Genomic DNA, 21,783 nt, shown 5'->3' with positions numbered 1-21,783 from the left:
TTTACTGGTTGATTTTTAAAGCATTTATTTAAAAACATTTTATGGTACAGGAGTAGGAGTCACCACTGAAGACACTTGAATGGTATTTAAGCATCACATATTTCTTGCATATACTCTCGAGCAGCAATATAATTTATATCTTATACAAACAGGAACTAAAGTTATGAGTTCAGCTGGCACAGCAATGCTACTCCCCGTCCTATCCAGTGTTCCTCAGGTTTGTCGGAAGGGAGAGTCATTGCAATCACAAAATTTGTTGAATGCCCGGTGGTCGAAAGAGTTCCTCTTCTCTCACTAGTCTTGTAAACTGGAGCAAGATATGATGGCCGCTTGGGAATATCTGCCCTTTTACAAGGCTTAAGCCACATCTGAAGAAAAACATTAAGAGAAATAATTAACTGGTATGAATTTTAGTTCATAAAAAATCCTCCTATGTTTTATATGTGCCACAAAAGTTTTAGCACTGCTTAACCCGTGCACAATGTTCTATTCAGTTGTGTACATTTTAGCAAATTAGAAGTGAGGTAATATTTCAAATTAAGTACTTCATAAGCAAAACAGGATAGTAAAAATACGAAGACAGTCTCTATATATAGCTTTAAATTGTGCGAGAAAGGTGAGTTTCAAACAATATACATAATTTATACGGCATCAACAAACTCATCTCCCTTAACCCCTTCAGTGCCACGCCCTTTCCCCCTCCTGTGCCGGGCGTTGCACTAGTGGGTGCGGTTCATGACGAGATAGTCTCGTCATGGGCACTGAAGAGGTTAAAGATCAAGATGGCTACACTGGCCAAGCACCAAGCTTACCGCCAAATGAAAAACCTGTGTTCTCTCAGTAGATATGTAGGATTAGCTCTTCCTATTGACTTTCTGTGAAGTAAACTGTACGTTCATTTAAGTTATTACGTGTTATCAGCACATTTCCATAAGCGATGCTGGCAGGACTGTAAGCGTCCTGCTTTACTATGGGTTGTTTGCTTATTCTTTTGTAGACGATTGTCTTAAGATTCCTTCCCTACCTTTGTATCACTTTCACATATAGGTTCTCTGAAGTGGAGTGCTCACGAAATAGCATTATGTTGTCAGTTGGTACACCTTGAATGCAATATAGGATTATATTACCTTTTAGGCATCCTCTATGCACTTGAGAATAAACCTGATAACTAAAGGCTGAGTGGTTTGTAAATGTAACCAAGATCCATCAGAATGACAATCTAGGAACATGTTACACAAAATATCCGTTGTGTATTATTTGTTACATGGTCAATTTGGGTGCAATTGACACAAAACAATGTTTTTCATATAAGAAAGAGTAATTGAAATCAGTAAGTTAAATGCTGAACTGCACATTTTGCTTGGGGGTAAAAAGAAGAGAAAAGTGTCTAAGTACTTAAAAATAAAAAGTTGCAGCGAAAACCGGCTTTGCTTTCTTTAAATAAAATTTTTAAAAACAGATCATTGGGCTATAGAAGTTAGGGCTTATGTCAGGAATTGTTGGTCAAAAATTCAACAAACAAAAAAAACGCCCCAAGTAACAGATGTATGATTTTACCACTCATGGTAAGTTTACTCAAGGTAAGTAAATCCCTACCCACCCCTAAGTCCTAAAAAATACCATTACAACTCTATACTGCTACCCACACATAAACCCTAAAATGACACTTACTATTGTATACCCCAACCCACTCTTAAAGAACAAGTTACTTACCTTCGGTTACGCTTTTGGTAGAGACAAAATCTAGTTGCAGATCCCCAGGCATCAGACTGGATCCAGAAACATTTGCGTGAGCAGTACCACTGTGTGCTGTCGGGTGGCTCCGTTCAGCTTCGCGTGGCATCGTTGGTACTGGATGCAACGTCGCAGTCACCTATATGGGTGCCACCCAGGCACACTAACATCAGTTACTTTTCACTTTTCCACGCCAGAAGCGTAGAGCCATGCAGTGAACTGACTAGTGTGTCTCAAAACTAGGGCCCTGTAAAGGGAGCAACCCAAGCCCTATACATGAGCCAGCAGAGCGGGACGCATGGGTGGGTCTGTAAGGAATCTGCAGCTAGATATTGTCTCTACCAGATAAAGCGTCAAAGAGGGTAAGTAACTTGTTAATCTGATAGAGACTTCTAGCTGCAGATTCCTTACCTTTGAGTAGATACCCAAGCCATACTTTCTGGCGGTGGGCTGAGGACAGATTACTAAACTAGAAAGTGCTGCAGGACCGAATGGGCGAAATGCCTGTCCCTGCGGCTCTGACTGTCCAGGCAGTAGTGTTTAGCAAACGTGTGCAGTAGAGCCCACATTGCAGGCTGGTAGATATCCAGGACTGGCACTCCACAGGCCAGCGCCGTGTTCGCAGCCTTCCCCCTGGTGGAAGGGCCCATAAGCCCTCAGAAGGCTGCTTCTTTGCCAGGGCGTAGCAGATCTTCATGCAGAAATGGTTAATTTTTTTCTCCCACATAAGCCACAAAGAGTTGGTTGTCCACCAGGAACTCTTTTGTGCGACAACATTCTTTTTGGGTCCAGACGATGGAGTAGCTCCTTTTCCTCCGTGGAATGTGGATGAGCGTCTCAAAGGGAGCGCATGTGAGAACTTGGTTCAGATCCCACTGGGGCATAATGAAGGGCATAGGGGGAAAACATATGATGTGTACAAGCCCCATATGATAAAGAATTCTAGCTGCAGATTCCTTACCTTTGAATTTCCCAGGCGTCAGGCTGGATCTGGAAACATTTGCTGAGCAATACCCCTTGCGCGCGATGTCTGGTGGCTCCATTCGGCTCCGTGTGACGTCGTTGGCGTCGGTTATGACGTCGTGGTGCCTACATAGGCGCCACCCAGGCGCGTGGACTTCAATTCTTTTCTTTCCGCGCCAGTTAAGCACCGATCTGGGAAGAGCTCACCCTCTGCCGCTTTTTGGCAGGCTTTTTCTCGATATTTTTGACAACTTCGTCTGAGATGGATGTCGGGTAGGAAGACAAGTTTTAAACTGTGTGGGACTTGTTCCCGCATGATGTCGGTTACCGATCCCCACCGCGTATGTCTGTGGTGTCTTGAACGTGACCACGTTTCGAAGTTGTGTTCAGACAGCCGGGAGATGGCTCCGACGACCTTGTGGGAGCAGGCAATGAAGTTGCTCGCGGCCCGGCATTCGACACCGTCTAGCGAGACTCCGTGGAGGTCACGATTCTGTTCGCGGAAGAGGAGATCGCGAGATCGCTCACGTAGCCCTAAGTCCTCTTCCTCCCATTCGACGTCATCTGGACACTCGGGGAAGATGCACAAGAAGAAGTCCAAGCGGACTTCGACTTCACCTCAACCGGCGTCCGTCATCGAAAGAGGTAAGGAACACTGACACTCTAGGCACAGTTCTGCGGAGCTGTAGCCAGAGTCGACTTTGCGCCTCCTTCCATTTCCGGTAGCCGGAGCAACTCCCTCTCAAATTAAAGATTTTTACGAGGCCGTGCGCCACGTATTTGAGCGGAACGACCCCGTTGGTGAGCCCTCGGGCCCCGCGGGGTCGGATGGAGCTCCATCAGGTTCGACACCATCGGCTTCAGCCACACCGTCGGTGGGGCCTCAGGGATCCGTTTCGACGCCGGTCATACCAACGCGACCTTCCCCGGTGTCAAACCGTAAGTCAGTGCCCGCGACGTCGCCGGCGCCCTTCAGTGGCGCAAGCCCCATCCTGCCCGATGACACGGAGCCGGAACGGCGTAGTGCGATGCCGATTCCGACGTCGACTGAAGCCAGGGGTTGTATGTTGTCACCCGAGAACTTTGTGGACGTGCTAGGCTCAGGAGAGGAATGGGAGGAGTCTGGAGACCCTCTATGGAACCAGGATGTCTCTGAGGAGACAATTAACTGGTATGGGGGACTTGGAGAAACCAGTGCTCTGGATACTTCCCTAGGCACTGGCATGCTCTCTCCACCTACAGTGGCTACGGAAGAGGAGGCATCCTATGGCTTGGTGGTTAAGAGAGCAGCCGAGGTCCTTGGACTGGAGCTGCGCTCAGTGCAGGTCAGGACTAATCTGCTGACCGAAGTGCTTCACCCTGGGGCTTCCACCTCTGAACCCCTATTACTTATTTAATGAGGCACTTAAGGATGTCCTTCTAGGAACATGGTCCAAGCCTAGCACAGGGGCTCCTGTGACTAGGACGATTGCACACAGCCATCGCCCAGCTCTGGGCGGCCCAAAGTTCCTCAGCCAACACCCCACCCCAGAAAGTTTGGTGGTGCAGGCCTCTACTTCCCAGGGTGCAGTAGTGTAGTTCCTATATCTCTGATAGGCTCTGCATATTGAAATAATATACACTAGAGATTTGACATAGGACTGAGGTCAGTATGTCTCTATCGAGTACATTAAACTTAATTACTTGTGTGGGCCAGCTAACTCAGAGGTCACTAGAAATCTCTTGAATATAGAAGAAGGGATTAGTTTCTGAAAACCACATAAACATGACATCTTTGTTTCCCTTAGAGTCGGAACAATCTCAGAACCGTGGAAACAACAGAAACAGTTTCACTCAGTCAATCGTGCATGCTTCGTTTCTACAGAGTTGCACAGAAATAGGGCGTTTCAATAAAAAGGGTTTATTAAACAGTCTTATTTCTCATGCAAGAGAAATTAACTGCTACAATCGTGAGACAGGCTGCGAAGTACAATATGTACAGAGTTAGCAGTAAGATAAAATAATACTGCAATAGCATGGTTTGTAACTATGACATATATTAATTAAAATACATACATAAATAACACAGGCTAAAAATGTGAATACTCATCTGATGCTTCTAAATAGTTCTACCCCAGTGTACCTAACCTAAGTGTAGTACGAGGTAAGAAGTAGGTGTTGTTTTCTAAAGTATAGCTAGCTATAGCTATAGTTTTAGTTTTGCCAAGAGTTGCCAAAGGTTTCTCTAAGTTCTAGTGTGCTCCATACCTTAGAATGTGCGAGGTTGGAATCTCTTTTCCGGGACTCGATATCTAACACCCCGCAAGGGAAGTCAGAAACACTGGAGCTGGATTCTCTGCGAGGAGGATGATGCGGCTGGAACTCGATTGCCCTCCGAACTTGCCGTGGCGAACCGCAAGCAGGCAGTCGAGCTGGATCGTACTGGAACCGTGGTTTGCCAGGGCAAGTGCAGGTATATTTATACCTTGAAGGTGTTTAGGAATGCCTGTATTGATGTAAAAGTCGGGCATCGGAACGTCATGAATGAACCCCTAAGGAATAGAAGTTCATGCATAATAAATGAGTTCTTGGAGAAATCAATATCCCAGCAAGGGAAATTCCTAAATGCTTAAGAGTCTGGTTTTCCAAGAACTCGTTGTGACGTGGATGGACGGATGTAGGAGACCATGCCTGTATTTGGTTAGCATGGACAATGCCTAAATAAGGGCTGGATTTTCTATGCCTAAATAAGGGCAATATGAATTGTACCTATATAAAGGCATAAATCGGGAAACCTAAATATGGAATCTAAATCTACACACAACAGCGCATTACCTTCCGCCCCTCCGGATAGGGAATCCAAGAGAGTGGACTCATTTGGGAAGATGTTTTCTTCCTCCAGTCTGGCATTGCGGTCGGAGAATACTGCATGCTTATTGGGCCGTTTCTCCCACTCTCTTTGGGAGACGGTTGCAGAGGTGCTGCCACAGGTCCCGGGAGGCCCGGGCTGCGCTCTCCCAGGCTGTCAAGGATGGGAGAGATGCAGCAAAATTCGCCATACGGTTCGGTTTGGATATGACCGATTCGCTGGGGAGAACTATTTCAACGACAGTGGCCTTGAGGCGCCACGCCTGGCTTCGCACAACTGGCTTCTCAGGAGATGTCAAGGCCAATTTGATGAAAAATGCCTTTTGATGGAACCCGCCTTTTTGGGGAAAAGGCAGACTCGGCCCTGATCAGGTTCAAGGACTCCCGAGCTTTGGCCAGATTCTTGGGCCTCTCCTCCACTCCTCGTGGCCAGTCTTTCTTTCGCCCCTTTCATGGCAGCGGAAGGGGTTACCAGCCTCATCAGCCCTATCCTAGCTACCGTCCTGCTTAGACTGCCCAAGTCGTGCTTGGACGCAGTACATTTCATCCTCGGAATGGAGGCCAGAAGTCGTCTACCACACTGCCTCCAGCAGCCGCAACCTTCAAGAACTCCTAGGTGGATTCTGCTGGACCACACTACTCCAATGGGTGGGAGAATTCGTCACCATCTCCCCTGCTGGAGATCTATAACAGACAAGTGGGTCTTGCAGATCGCCCAGGAGGGCTATTCTCTTCCTTTTCTTTCTTTTCCTCATACTATTCTGCCTGGTCAGGAACTACTGGCAGAGGATCATTTAAAACTGCTCCAGGAGGAAGTTACAGCTTTTTTGGCCAAAGGAGCTACAGAAAGGGTTCCAGCTTCAGAAGAAGGAAAGTAGCTGTTTTTCCCGCTACTTTCTGATTCCGAAGAAGAACAAGGGGCTTCGGCCCATTTTGGATCTTTGAACCGTCAATCTCTTCCTCAAAAAGGAGAAATTCAAAATGCTCACATTGGCTCAGGTGTTGTCTGCCTTATACCAAGGAGACTGGATGGTGGCGTTGGACCTCCAGGATGTGTATTTTCACATTCCCATTCTGCTGGGCCACAGGCGTTACCTGAGGTTCAAAGTAGGCCATGAGCACTTTCAGTTTACTGTGCTCCCCTTTGGCCTTACCAGTGCCTCTTGGGTGTTCACCAAGGAGATGGCAGTGGTTGCAGCTCATCTGCGCAGGTTATTGATTTCAGTCTTCTCCTACGTCAACGACTGGTTGTTGAAGGCATCATTGACCCAGGCAGTCATCTCCCACCTTCAGACTACAGCGGATCTACTGCATTCGCTGGTGTTCTCTATAAACGTGCCGAAGTCACACCTGACTCCTTCTCAGACGCTCCCTTTCATCGGAGCTGTTCTGGACACAGTGCAGTTTCTGGCTTATCCTCCCGAGCAGCGAGTCCAGAATATTCAGGTTATGATTCCGATATTTCAGCCTCTATCCTGGATTTCGGTGGGGTTGACTCTAAGGCTGTTGGGCCTCATGGCCTCCTGCATACTGTTGGTAAGACACGCGAGATGGCATGTGTGGGCTCTGCAGTGGGACTTGCAGTTCCAATGTGCCCAGCATCAGGGAAATCTCACCGATATGGTTCAGATCTCGGAAGGAACTGTGAAGGATCTGCAGTGGTGGTTAACAAACCGAGATTGGGTCAAAGGCAGACCTCTCTCCATTCCCCAACCAGATTTCACAATTGTGACGGATGCGTCACTTCTCAGATGGGGTGACCACTTAGGAGAAATGGAGATCAGGGGTCGCTGGCCTCCGACTGAGACGGGGCTCCATATAAACTAGAGCGATTCGCTTGGCATTGAAAGCATTTCTTCCCTCTGTCAAGGGGAAGTTGGTGCAGGTGTTCACGGACAACACCACCAGCATGTGGTACTGCAACAAGCAAGGCGGGGTGGGGTCGTGGACCCTTTGTTGATAGGCCCTGCGTCTCTTGACATGGCTGGAACAACAGGGCATAACCCTGGAGGTTCAACACCTAGCAAGTTCTCTGAACGCCAGGGCAGACGATCTCAGCCATCGATGCCTAGCGGATCACGAATAGCGTCTCCAGTCAGAGGTGGTGCAAGGTCTCTTTCAACAGTGGGGAGAACCTTGGTTAGATTTGTTCGCCTCGGAAGAGAACGTGCAATGTCAGCAGTACTGCGCGCTGGAGTTTCCAAGACGGCTATCGCTCACCGACGTGTTTCGTCGTGAGTGGAGCTCAGGCCTGTTGTAAGCTTTGCCGCCCATTCCACTCCTACCCAGGGTGCTGCAGAAGTCATCCTTGTGGCGCCAGACTAGGCAAGGGGATTCTGGTATCCAGAACTTTGGTGCATGAGTGTCAATCCTCCCATCAGGTTGCCCCTTCGGGAGGATCTTCTGTCGCAGCAGTAGGGGAGGGTTCTCCACCCGAACCTGTCAACTCTGCGCCTCTGTGCGTCGAGATTGAGCGGCAGCAGTTGATGGCTTTTGACCTTCCTCCCGAAGTCTGTAATGTTATTTTGGCGGCCAGGCGGCCAAACATTAAGTCGGTATACGCCTGCCGCTTGCAGAAATCTGTATTATACTGTACAGAAAGGTCTATTGACCCTCTTTCTGCTCCTCTTTCTACTGTCCTTTTGTTCATTCTTACCCTTGCCCCACAGGGCTCTGCTTGGGGAACTCTCATGGGTTACCTTTCTGCTCTGTCTGCTTTTTTGCAGCTGCCAAACCAGCCTTCCCTCTTTAAATATCCTATCGTAAATAGATTTTTGAAAGGGTTGGTTCATTTATTTCCACCTACACCCTTTGTTATGCCACAATGGGACCTTAATTTGGTCCTCACTTATCTGATGTGTGCTCCTTTCGAGCCTTTGCACAATTGTCCCCTCCGGCTGTTGACCATCAAAACAGCCTTCTTTGTGGCGATTACATCGGCCCGGAGGGTGAGTGAATTGCAGGCGTTATCCAGCTCGCCTCCTTATCTTATATCCTTTCCGGACAAGGTGGTGCTTCGCACCAGGACATCATTCTTACCAAAGGTTGTGACCCCATTCCATATTGGTCAGTCCATTACTTTGCCCACCTTCTTTGTTCCCTCAAATCCTTCTAAGGAAGACGAGCGTCTCCACCGACTGGTCCCAAAAAGAGCGTTGTCGTTCTACCATGACCGCACAAGAGAGTTCCGGGTGGATGACCAACTCTTTGTGGGGTATTTGGGAGCAAAGAAGGGAAAGGCAGTGCAGAAAAGAACCATCTCTTGCTGGGTTGTTCTCTGCATTTAAATCTGTTACGCCTTGGCGATGGAGCAGCCCCTTGAGGGATTAAGGGCCCTCTCAACCAAGGGAAAATCTGCAACTACGGCCTTGGCTCCGGGTGTCCCAGTCCAAGACAACTGTCAAGCAGCAACGTGGGCATCATTGCACACCTTTGTGAAACTTCATGCCTTGATGGTCAAGTGCGCATGTTCGGGCACTTTGCCCGCTCAGTCCTGCGAGACTTTTTTGTCTAGCCATGAGTCTGCAACCCACCACTGGGATGTATGGCTTGGGTATCTGATTCAAAGGTAAGGAATCTGCAGCTAGAAGTCTCTATCAGATGAACAAGTTACTTACCTTCGGTAGCGCATTATCTGGTAGAGACTCTAGCTGTAGATTGCTTACAGCCCCACCCATGCCTCCCCGCTTTGTGGACTGATGTTGTAGGTCTAGGGTTACGCCCCTTTCAGGGCCCTAGGTTTGCACACGTTAAGGTCAGTTACTTTGTGGCACTGCGCTTCTGGAGTGGAAAAACGAAAAGTACTGACGTCCGCACGCCTGGGTGGCGCCTATATAGGCACCGCGACGTCACGCGGAGCCGAATGGTGCCACCTGACATCGTGTGCAAGGGGTATTGCTCAGCAAAAGTTTCCGTATCCAGCCTGACACCTGGGAAATTCACAGGTAAGGAATCTGCAGCTAGAGTGTCTACCAAATAATGCCTTACCGAAGGTAAGTAACTTGTTCTTCAAGAAACTATTTACAGTAGGGGACTTGAATAACGAGGGTTAGTCAGGCAGCTGTTGGAAAGCGGACCGAGCAGAAAGATAACCCTTGAGAGTGCCCAGAGCAGAGCCCTGCTGGGCAAGGATAAGAACAAAGAGAAGAATAGCAGGAGAGGCAGATCAATAGACTGTCCTGAACAATATCTTTGCCAACGGCAGCCGTATACTGTTTTGATGACGGGCCACCTGGCAGCCAAGATCGCCTTACAGACTTTGTGAGGAAGTTCAAAATCTATCAACTGTCGCCCCTCAATCTCCACATGAGCAGGCAGAGAGTTGGCCAGTTCAGGTGGAGGACCCTCCCCTGCTTCTGCAACACAAGATCCTCCCGAACGGGCAGCCTGATTGGAGGATTGATGCTCATTCAAAGAAGCTTGTGATATCAGACGCTTCGTGCCCAGTCCAGAGTCACAAGAATGACTTGGGCCCAGTAGTTCTTGACCTTTTTGAAAACTCTGGGCAGAAGTGGTATGGGCAGAAAGGTGTACAGAAGGCCTGAGGTCAACTCATGATGAAAAGCATAGCTAAGCGATAGCTGCCTAAGAAACTCCAGCGTGCAATACTGCTGACATTGTGCGTTCTCTTCGGAGGCACACAGATTTAACCAAGGCTCTTTACATTGTTGAAAGAGACCTTGCACATCCTCTGACTGGAGACTCTATTTGTGATCTACTAGGCATAGACAGCTGAGTTTGTCTGCCCTGGCCTTCAGGAAACCTGCCAGGCGTTGAACCACCAGGGTTATGTCCTGCTGCTTGTTGCAGTACCACATGGCAGTTGTGTTGTCCGTGAACACTTGCACCAACTTCGTCTTGACATTGGGAAGTAATGCTTTCAATGCTAGTCGGATTGCCTGGAACTCCAACAAGTTGATATGGAGCCCAGACTCCACCAGAAATCAGACCAAATCTGATTTCTACCTCTCCCGGATGGTCGCCCCATCCCAGGAGTACCGCATCTGTCACAACTGTGGTCTAGTCTTGTTAAACCTTGGAAAAAGAACCCTCGAATCAAACATACAATACTTGAAAATCTACGCCCAATCTCCCTATTGCCTTTTGTAGCTACGATTGCGGAGAAAATTACGAATAAACAACTTACTGATCATATAAATAAATACAATTTACTTCACCTTTCTCAATCAGGCTTCAGAAGCGCTCACTCAACTGAATCGACACTACTCTATGCCACTGAAGCGCTGAGGAAACATGCCGATGAAGGGGACACTGCTGCACTGATCCTTCTTGATCTCAGTGCGGCATTTGACACGGTATCACATCAGCTGCTCCTACAAAGACTGGAAGCATGCGGCATTAGGGATAAGGCCCTGCATTGGCTGAGGTCTTTTCTCTCTGAACGCAGCTTTAGAGTGGCTCAGAAATCTCACATATCAAAGAGTATGCCCCTTGAACAGGGGGTTCCTCAAGGCTCGATATTGAGTCCCACCCTCTTTAATCTATATGTAAGCCCCCTGGCTGAGCATGTAGAACAACATAATGTATCAATTGTCTCATATGCTGATGATACGCAGCTAATAGTCCTACTGTCACAAAAGGAGGAACAAGCAGCTACTCGCTTCTCCAAATGTCTATCAGAGGTGGCGGAGTGGATGTCTAACCACTGCCTTAAACTAAATGGGAGCAAAACGGAGGTTATGATTGTGGGTAGACAACCAACCATTTGGTCATCAGCTTGGTGGCCAACTTCCCTGGGTCAACCACCCAACCCTAAAACTGAAGTAAAAAATCTCGGATTTTACTTTGACTCTGAGTTGAGCTTTATCAACCAAATACATAGGGTTGCAGGCAAATGCTATGGAGCTATTAAGATTCTGAGAAAAATTCTCAATCTCCTACCTTCCAATGCCAGAAAAACCATTGTCCATGCCACAATAACATCTCAACTGGACTACTGGTACAAAATGCCGCTGCCCGTCTAGTACTTGGCTTACCCAGAAGAGCAAATTCAGAAAAGGCCCTGGAAAAACTTCACTGGTTGCCAGTGGGGAAAAAGGGTCTTTTTTAAGGCTTTATGCTACAGCCATCGCATCTTTATGAAGTCCGGCCCCAAATATCTGCATTCCCTACTAATGGAATACATACCGGGGCGGACTTTGCGATCCTCTGGCATGGCCTTGGCTAAAGTACCCAGGCTATATAAAGCCAGATTAGGAGCCCGCTCCTTCAGATATCTAGCGGCAAAAACCTGGAATACGCTGCCAATAAACTTAAGAACAGAGACCTCCAAAACACTTTTCCGCAAAAAGCTCAAAACATGGCTATTCAACCGGGCGGCTTTCTCATAGACTCATAGCGAGCGCTCCTCTCTCCTGCAATTTCTTCTCTTGTGTCACAGCGCGGGGACACACCGAAACGGTGTAACCAGGCGCTTTATAAATGTATAAAACTAAACTAAACTGTGAGATGTGGTTGAGTAAAGGAGAGACGTCTGCCTGTGACCCAATCACAGTGCATTAGCCACCACTGCAGGTCCATTACAGTTACCTCCAAGATCTGGACCAGGTCGGAGAGGTTCCCCTGATGCTGGACCCACTAGAACTTCTGATCCCACTGCAGAGTCCACAGACGCCATCAGTCATGATTTACCAACAGGATGCAGGAGGCCATGAGTACCAGCAGTCCAGAGTCCTTCTCACCGAAATCCAGTACAGAGGCTGAAACATTGGTGTCATAACTTGAATATCCCGGTGTCGCTACTCAGGAGGATAAGCCCAAAACTGCACTGTCCTCATAACAACTCAGATAAAAGGAAAAGTCTGAGAAGGAGTCCGGTGTGACTTCAGCATGTTTATAGTGCACCCTGCGAGTGCTGGAGGACTGCCATAGTCTGGAGGTGGGAAACAACAGTCTGGGGCGAGGACGCCTTAAACAGCCAGCATTCGAAGTAGAGGAAGACTGGAGCTGCGACCCCCGCCATCACCTTGGTGAACACCAGAGGTACGCTGGTAAGGCCAAACGGTAGCACATTGAACTGAAAGTGTTCATGGCCTTCCTTGAACCGCAGGTAACGCCTGTGGGCCGGCAGGACAGGGATGTGAAAATACACATCCTGCAAGTCAGTGTAGGGACAGAATATCAATGCAAAAATATCGAATTGCACAAATATCGAGGTAAAAATATTGTGGGTCAGAAATATCGACAGACAAAATATCGTGGTCAGGAATATCGATTTTAGGTAAGTAATATCGATGATTAAAATATCGAAGTGTTTAATATCGTTTGCAAAAATACAGTTAAAAGTATAGATTTTTTATTACTGTGAAGTATTTTAGTGTATAATTTATCTTGTCTGATGTATGTTTTTTGTATAAGAATTATTTGTATTTTTATAATGTGTTAAAATAATAATAGTTCATCATTTTGTTCTATTTGAATTTTGCATTTTTATTTCTGTAGCGGGTTGTGGGTTTATAGGGGAATAGGGTGGGAAGTACTTTAATTATATAAAATTTACAGATTATTTTTAGCTTATTAGAATTTTTTTATTTGAATTTAGCATTTTTAGTTCTGTAGCGGGTTGTTGGTTTATAGGGGAATAGGGTGGGAAATAATGTAATATTAAATTTATTGAATAATTTTTTATTTATTAATATTTGTTTAATTGAGAAGTTAGTGTTAAATGTGTAACGTAATTTATAATGAAATAATTAATAATTTGTTAATCAATTTTAATTAATTGGCAATTAATTATGGTCATTGCGTAATTAGTTTTAGGTGTGTTGTGGTGTTTATAGGTGTAAATTGTGGGAAGGAATTTATTTTTAATTGATGAATTAATAATCAGTTGTTGATTCATTTTAAATAATTAATTAGTAATTAATTATGGTCAATGTGTAATTCGTTTTAGGTGTGTGTTGTGGTGTATATAGGTGTAAATGGTGGGAAAGTTGGGAAGTAATTTATTTTTAATTGATGAATGAATTATTAGTTATTAGTTAATTAGAAAGTAATTATGGTAATTGTGTAATTATAGGTATGTGTTTTGGATATTAGTGTTAAAGCATGTGTATTCAATTAATTTTCAATTTGTTTTATTAATAATATTTTTTAAATTGATTATGTTAATTATGGAAATAAATGTAAATAAAACTTTGTAAGTTTTTTTTATTGTGTGGTGTTATAGGGTAGGAAATAAAATAAATACATTTGTTTTAAATAGTTTTTTTGTTTAATATTTGCTCCTTTTGAAAAATTATTGTTTATAAATGTATTAATTAATTTTTTTTAATTTGTAGCTTTTTGTTCTATGTAATTTATATTCTAATATGTGTTCTTTTTATATGTTTAATATATTTAATCATATCTTTGTTTATTAGTTTATTTTTATGATTTTTTAAATGTTTTCTATTGTTTAAATATTATTAGTAATTTTTGTTTCTCCTCTATCCAACATTTTCCCTACTGTTGCACTTACTGGAGTTGGAATAGCAAATTGAATTCCTCCGCAAACCAACACTTTCCCTACTGTTGCACTCACTGGAGTGGGAATATTAATTTTTACCCCTCCGCTATCCAACACTTTCCCTACTGTTGCACTCACTGGAGTTGGAATAGTAAATGTAATTATTTTGCTAACCCATATTTTCCCTACTGTTGCATTTATTGTTTTGTGAAATGTAAGTTTTATTTTTTTTAAAATCATGTAATGTTTTAATTTATTATAGAATGTTTTTGATTTTAAATTATTGATATATTTTGTTTTTATATAATTTTAAAGTTTAAAAATTAAGAGTTAAATATATGTATAAATCATGTTTGTGTGTTTATATTTTTCATAAATTAAGTTTATTTGTTATAGTTAGCTAAAATGTATATTACATGTTATTTATTTTGTTAAAAATATTAATATTTAATATATGTTATTTTATATATACTTTTATATCGATATGTTTTACATCAATATTTTTGTACTTACCTGTTTAAGTATAGGGAGTCGATATTTTTGCATTCTAAATTTTCTTATCTATATTTTTGTTATCAATATTTTTAACATCGATAATATGTCAGTGAACCCTGCAAGTCCAAGGCTACCAGCCAGTCTCGATGGTAGAAGGCAGACAAGACTTGAGCCAAAGTGAGCATTTTTGAATTTCTCCTTTTTGAGCAAGAAATTGACGGTCCGAAGGTCAAGAATAGGATGAAGAACCTTGTTCTTTTTAGGTATCAGAAAGTAGCGGGAATAGCAACCACTGCCTACTTCTGAAGCAGAACCCTCTCTATAGCTTCCTTGGCCAGGAGAACTGTAACAACTGATCTGTGCAAAAACAAGATGATCCTCCGGCAACCTTTCTTGAGATGGCGGAAAAAGTAGGAGGAAAAGATAGAAAAGGGAGGGAGTAACCATCCCAAATGATCTGCAAGACCTATTTTTCCGATGTTATGGACTGCCAGAGAAGGAGATGATGTTGAATTCTCCCTCAAACGGGACACTCATGGTCTTGCAGAACCAAATTAGGAAGGCTTATAGCCTGCAGCTGCTTGGTGGGTGGGTGGTGGACGACTTCTGACTACCATTTCTACAAGGTCAGAATGCACCACTTCCTCGCACTTCTCAGTCTGTGGTTAAAAAACCCTTGCGTTTGCCTCAAAAGGGGCGTAAAGCAGACAGTGGTCAAGGTGTCACTGAGACCTGGCCGTAGCCTGTGAGTCCTTGAAGTGCTCCAGCACCGAGTCTGCCTTCTCTCGGAAGAGACAAGTCCCAAGGAAGGGCATGTCAATAAGCTTTGCCTGGACATAACCCGAGAAGCCAGATGTTCTCAGCCAGGCATTGCACCGCAAAGCCACCATCGACAAAACTTCTCTATCCAGTGTCCGTTGTATCCAAACCACACCTAATGGTGAACTTTTCTGCATCTCTCCCTTCTTTCACTGCATAGGAGAGCACACCCCGGGCCTCCTCGGGGACCTGTGGCAGCACTGGGGGGGGCGGAAGAAAACATCATTTTCCCAAGTGCCTCTAGCCTCTTGGATTCCCTGTCCGGGAGGGGGGGTGGAAGGAAACGTGCCATGCGACGTCGAGGCTAGAACCACCAAACTCTCGGGAGTAGGATTTAGACTGAGGAAACGTGGATCACCCAATGCAGGGCAATGACAGAATGTACCAGCAACGACCCCGAGCCTCTGGTCAATCAAGTTGTCGGGAATCAAAATGGGGCTGGCACCAGGAAAGGTCACATTGGTATGACTGGTGCCAACCCGAATCCTGGATTGTATCCATTCGACCCCACAGGCGTCAAGGTCGGAGCCATCTTGTGGAACCAGATTCGTCTCCCACTACCCTGCAGAGCCTCATGGCACACCAGAGGGGTCGGCCCATAAGATTTGAGTGGGGGTCATTCCCGGAAACGGGCTTTGCAGAACCGTGTCTAGAACGGCGATGTTCCTCCCTTTCTCGTCAGTCCGTGACGGACGCGTTGAAGTCTACTTAGACTTCTTCTTATGCCCCTTTCCCACAGTGTCCCGAGGACCTTGAGTGCAACGAAGAGGACTTGGGGCTCTTGAAGCAGTCCCGCAACCTTTTTGTCCTCTATCGGGACCAGGACCTTCGAGGAGTTTTGCGTGATGGCGTCGACTGCCGGGCCGCAAGAAACTTTGGGGCTCATTACGATGGCGTAGAGATCGCCACCGGCGGCGGCGATCATTACACCATCGTAATGAGAAATACCCTCCCCATATTATGATGGTGGGTATCGCAGCGGAGGCAAAGTCCGTCCACCGCTTTTCCGCCGGTCGGCAATCGTTACGATTGCCTGCCGTGCGTAGCTGGGCCACTGATATGGTGGCGGTGCCTAGCAGGCACCGTCAGCCATATTCGAATATGGGAAAGTATAGGCCTTTCCATGGCAGCGATGCCGCTATGGGAAGGCAGGCGGGGATTGGCTTTGGAAGCTTGTGGCGGGCGTCCTCTGTGGGGGTGGATGGAGGAGGGTGCACGGGGGGTACCCATGGTAGCCTCCTCCATTTCCATGCACAAGGTGGCAGGCACCGCGCAGTGCCTGCCACACACAACATGGCCATTGGACATCGTGGCGGGTGCTGCCGCCAGCAGAACCCGCCGCAATGTTTCATTGCCAGTTGCGACTGCCACGGTGGCAGTTGCATCATTATCAGGGCTGCGGGACCGCCACATGGCAGGCGGGAGGTCCCTTTACCGCTGGGATGGCAGGTGGACTGAATCCCGCCCGCCATCCTAATGAGCCCCTTAGTAGACGGCTCCCGCAAGGCCTTCAACAGCATGGCCCTGCAGTCCGAGTACGACGTCGAGCCATGGTAGTGACACCATAAGCACACAAGGTGAGGGTCAGTGAACAACATGGTGCAATGACAGATCAGCGCTAACTGGCACTGAAAGAAAATATCTGATGTCTGCGTGGCACCTATATAGGTGACAGTGACGTCACTTCTGGCACTAACAATGCCACCCAAAGGCACGCAGGGTACTATTCACGCAAAAGTTTCCGGATCCAGTCTGACACTTGGTAAATTCAGAGGTATGGAATCTGCAGTTAGAAGTCTCTATCAGATATTACCCTTAGCAGCCTATACGCCTACCCACCCCTAAACCCTAAAAATACCCTTACTACCCTATATCACTACCTACCCCCAAATCACCCTTATTTCCACGCTATAGCCCTATCCACCTTTAAACCCCAAATTATATAGATAGATATGTATTCACCTTGAAATATGCGTGGTCAAGACTGTTTTCCACAAATAACACAAAGAATACTGTGCCATTAAATGTTTGTGAACATTTGTCCAAAGGTGTCAGAATTTACAAGGACCAAAGTTGGTATGTTATTACATTAAAAAGTGACATGTCTTGGGACATCCCTTATAATCTTTGAATCATTTGCATCAAATATAGTACAGCCTGAATCTTAAGCACTGGTTCCTCTGGTTTAGTGCAAATTGGTCAAGGGGAACAGAGGTCTTAAGAGTGCAAAGTGGAATTTCCTATTATTGGAGGTATATCTACATACACATTTACAAGGTCATGGCTTTGAATGTTAAGAACTTATTTCATAGAACGTGCGTGTGTGTGTGTGTGTATATATATATATATATATATATATATATATGTCAACAATTGGAACGGGCTTACAAAATCAACTACGTTCAAAACAACATTATGAAAAGGACAGACCAATAGGTTTTGAAAAAGAACCCTCACCCACCATCTTAGTTGGTGGCATTCTTTATCATAGGGTTTCCACCTAGGAAGCAGAGTACATCCTAGGTGTGCTACGACGCCTGATTACAGCAGAGTGGTATTTTTTCTATTGGGTGACAATTTTTGATATAGAAGTGAATTTAAAACTATCTCCAGAGAATCCCTCCTAAATAGGAGAATTTTATTAATGGGAGCCTGGGTTAAAGATGGACTGTGGTTGTTTTTGAGGTATCTATGATCTCATACATCCTTCGACTGGTCTTCATGTTTCTGCCAAATAAGGTTCGATTAGAATGGCTTTCGTCAGGACCAAATAGTGAAAGTGACAAAGGAAATGTGACCTTTGTTGTGGTGAGAACACACGCACTAAGGTATGTTTGAAAAAGGAGGAGGATCTTCCTCTGTTATTTGGGTGAAACTGTAACTTACGGTTTTCACCTCATACATAATACCTGTAGAGAATTTTTTGGGGACATAATTATTGCGGTTATTACTGTGCAGTAAAGTTTCAATAATGCAGTTTGTGATGAAAAACCATCATCACACTTTCTTGTTAGTGCTTCTGCATGCGCAAAGACAAATCATCCCGGCGTGCCACCAGTGAGTTGACTACTTCTCAGTGCTTATTGAAAAAGTGCCATCAATGTCAATAATGATATGTTAAATAACTTATTATGCACAAGCTTTTCTCGTTTTGCATGCATCGGAAAATATGTGCTCAAACTTGGAATTATATTCCGTATGTAATATTTCCATGTATTTTTAAGTACCAAATTTGGGCGTGACTTCTTGAATATACAAAAAAATATTGTGATCACTTAAATGTAGTTGGTAAACAATCTTGCTCTGTCAAAGAAACAAATGGCTTAGGGGCCGATTACGATGGCGGGCGGATCGCCCCCGCCGGGCCAGAGGTGGTCACCCCTGGCCTGGCGGGGGCGATCCGCCCGCCATCCTGACTGCAAAGAACCCCCGCCATATTGCTTTTCCGCCGGTCGACTCGTCGACCGGCGGAAAACGGGATTAATATGGTGGCGGTGTCTGGAAGACACCGCCATCCATACTACGATGCAGGCTGTGATCAGCCTTTCCATGGCTGCATTGCCGCCATGGAAAGGCTGGCGGTCCATGCTGTTGCGGGCCCCCAGGGTGTTGGAGTAGTGGGGGGTGGACATGGGGGGGTACCTATGGTACCCCACTGCGTTTGCATGTACAATGTGGCAGGCACCGAGCGGTACCTGTCACATTGTGCATGTAAAAGCACAACATGTATTTTTTACATTGCGGTGGGTGCTGCTTGCAGCACAGCCCGCCGCAATGTAAAATATACAGGATGCGGGCGCATCATAATTGGTATGGTGGGACCGCCGCAACTATGGTGGGCTGTCCTTTTTGCAGTTGCGATCATAATCGGCCCCAAAGATATCATAATTGATGTGTAGAACAAATGTGTCACGTAAATCGAATAGCCTACTCGATTTGTTTCTTAAACGAGTTACATGGATCCCGGCTGGAGGCGGTGCCTGTAGTCACACTCTAAATGAAAGGTAGAGGGAAATTAGATGAGTGACCCCTGCCCGACGAGTGTCTTGTCTGGTTATTGCGAAAAAATCATCAGGCTCCCCCCCCATTCCCGCTTACTATATCAACGTCCACCGTCCGTGTTGCATACCTACTTTGGTCCTAACACGAGATCCCGGAGATTTGCCCCTGGCTTCTTCTTGTGTCTAAATACTTGTTGCAAGCCGGGTTCCGGGTCTGGTGTCTTACACGTGCGTAAGTGCGATGACGTCAGAGGTTGGCCTCGGATTTGTTAACCCTTTCAGTGCCAATGATTCCAAACGGTACAATTTAGACTTAGCTGTGCCACTGGGTTTCAGTTATCATTATCACTTTGAGATGCTATTTAAATGTATAAAGATTAGTTAATTCGATCATTCAGGTGCTAACTGATTAAATAAATGGAAGTTAAATCGACCTTGAACAAGTTAGTTGTAAAAGGCCATGACCTCTGTCATTGTTATCTGTTGCCCAGTGTGATAAAGACATCACCAAGAAACGAAAGAAAAATTGGCTTTTTTTTTCTATTTCATAGAAAAAGTGGTGGTTGGAAATGTCTTTGACAAAATGTTCTTGGTATAGTATCATTTGTTGGTACTAAAAGAAATTGTAAGTTATAATGATCATTTTATCAATGGTAAGAAAGAATCAGGTATTGGTAGAATTAGGCCACGTGTCAATTATTCAGAGCAGTACATGGGATGTTGTCATTTAATCCCTGCTTATGTTGGACAAGTGATCGATCTATCTTTGCTCTTTATCAAAAAGGTTTTGTACATTTTGTTCAATGACAACCCATCTTAAGTCATTGGTGGTAGCCCTGTTTGTAGGTAGTGGTCGGTCATTCATGTAGTATTCCGTTTGCATCTTATCTTGCTGCGATGTTCGCAAATTCTTGTTTTCACCTTTCTGCTGGTCATGCAGATATATCTTAGATCACATGGGCAGATAATCATATATATGACATTTATTGAATTGCAGTTGGTATGCTTCTTGAGGTGCCAGGTCTTGCCAGGTTCCAAATTCAGAGTCTTTGTCGAAGTTGTAAGATGGCATACACTGCAATTACTACAAGGATAGTGTCCAGTTGCGCTTGGTAGACCCCATGCATTAAGAACTGAGTTGGACAGATGTTCCAGTGGCTTTTTGGGGCGATATATGTATTATATGGAGAGAGAGAGAATAAACTTATCAGATAACCATGTAATATGGTCAAATATTGCCATTATGGGGTTCTGCTGACGACATGAATGAAAAGCCTGATGGGCGAGTGGTTTTTAAATGTCATCAGAATACCGATTCAGCAATGTAGGACCATATTATGCATTACCCATTTAGTATTTTTTATATTACATGTGTATTTTTGGGGGGTTAGATTGCTTAATCCTTTTTTTTTTTTTTTAAGTGCAGCTAATAAGGGCACTGAATGGAATTAGAATGTCGAGACTTTGTTTACCATTCATGAATAGGTTGTTGATAAAACAACAGAAAGAGTTTACCACATAACTATGAATTTTCATCGTTTCCCCACATAATTGTCAGACGTACCCCGAAGAAAAGCTGTTTTGATGGTTACCTCTAACCACAGATTCCTCTCCTTATGAATAATCCCCAGGGGTCAGAATGGCTATGGAAACGTTTAGAGTACTCCTCCTGCGCTCTGCTAGATTGCTTCGCCATGTGGCTTTGCTCCATCAGTGATGAGTGGAGCCACATTTAAGCACCATATATGTGCTCTGATATCAGTTTCTTTCTTTCACTGCCTTCAGACAGAGATCCAGAGGTTCTCACTGGTCTTTCACCAAAGTTTCAATTAAACTTCATCCAGTGTGCAAGGGAAATGTTGCTCCCTAAAACCACATGGTTTAAACTGTTGCAAACAGATGTCTATGATGGACTTTCATGAAGACTGTGGTGCCTAGAGACGGACCATGACTCCAAAGGCTTCGGCGACTGCACCCAGATAAAACCAAAAGCCATATGGGAATACAAAGTCAAACTCTACATCGCGAAACACAAGAAGACGCCAAGCCACAACTGGTCAAAGTGGAAAGGAATGTCCTGTTCCCGAAGCTGTTCTTGCTACAGGGTGTCATTGTGGTTGAACACTTCAGATAAGTCAAAGAAACACACAAGAAATTTAAGTAGGAAACAGCCCCTTCTCGCCACTCTCAAACTCTAAAGAGGGTTCAAGGTTGTCAACATGCCTCTCAGTCTGCATCCCAATCTCCAATGGAGCAAATTCTGAATCTGGTCCTGGAGCACCATGAGTTTCCAGGTCCCTAAGCAACGCTGCAACAAGTAGAAGCCTTCAGGGAGGTTATTATACATATTTTTAGCACTTTAGTGGCTCCATCTGGTGTGCCTACGGGCCCCAAGGATCCACAGGGGCTTTGAGTCCGACTTCCACTGGTGGGTCCTCCCTCTGTCCCTTGGACCAG

The 21,783-nt window shown here is 45.2% G+C and overlaps 1 protein-coding gene across 1 annotated transcript in view; it reads right to left on the bottom strand.

Annotated features, from left to right (window-relative positions):
* Window positions 1–8: 8 nt before the first annotated feature.
* Window positions 9–21,783, bottom strand: part of DNAH7 (dynein axonemal heavy chain 7) — a 1,967,826-nt gene continuing 1,946,051 nt past the window's right edge. The window contains exon 64 of the mRNA XM_085648764.1: window positions 9–368. Within this exon, the coding sequence (XP_085504890.1) occupies window positions 162–368 (207 nt within the window). The 3' untranslated portion in view covers window positions 9–161. The remainder of the gene's footprint in view (window positions 369–21,783) is intronic.

Source organism: Triturus cristatus, chromosome 3_2 (genome assembly GCF_964204655.1).
Source record: "Triturus cristatus chromosome 3_2, aTriCri1.1, whole genome shotgun sequence".
In the NCBI taxonomy this organism is placed as follows: domain Eukaryota; kingdom Metazoa; phylum Chordata; class Amphibia; order Caudata; family Salamandridae; genus Triturus; species Triturus cristatus.
Note: the sequence above shows the minus strand (reverse complement) of the source record. Positions and strands in the feature narration are given on the sequence as shown.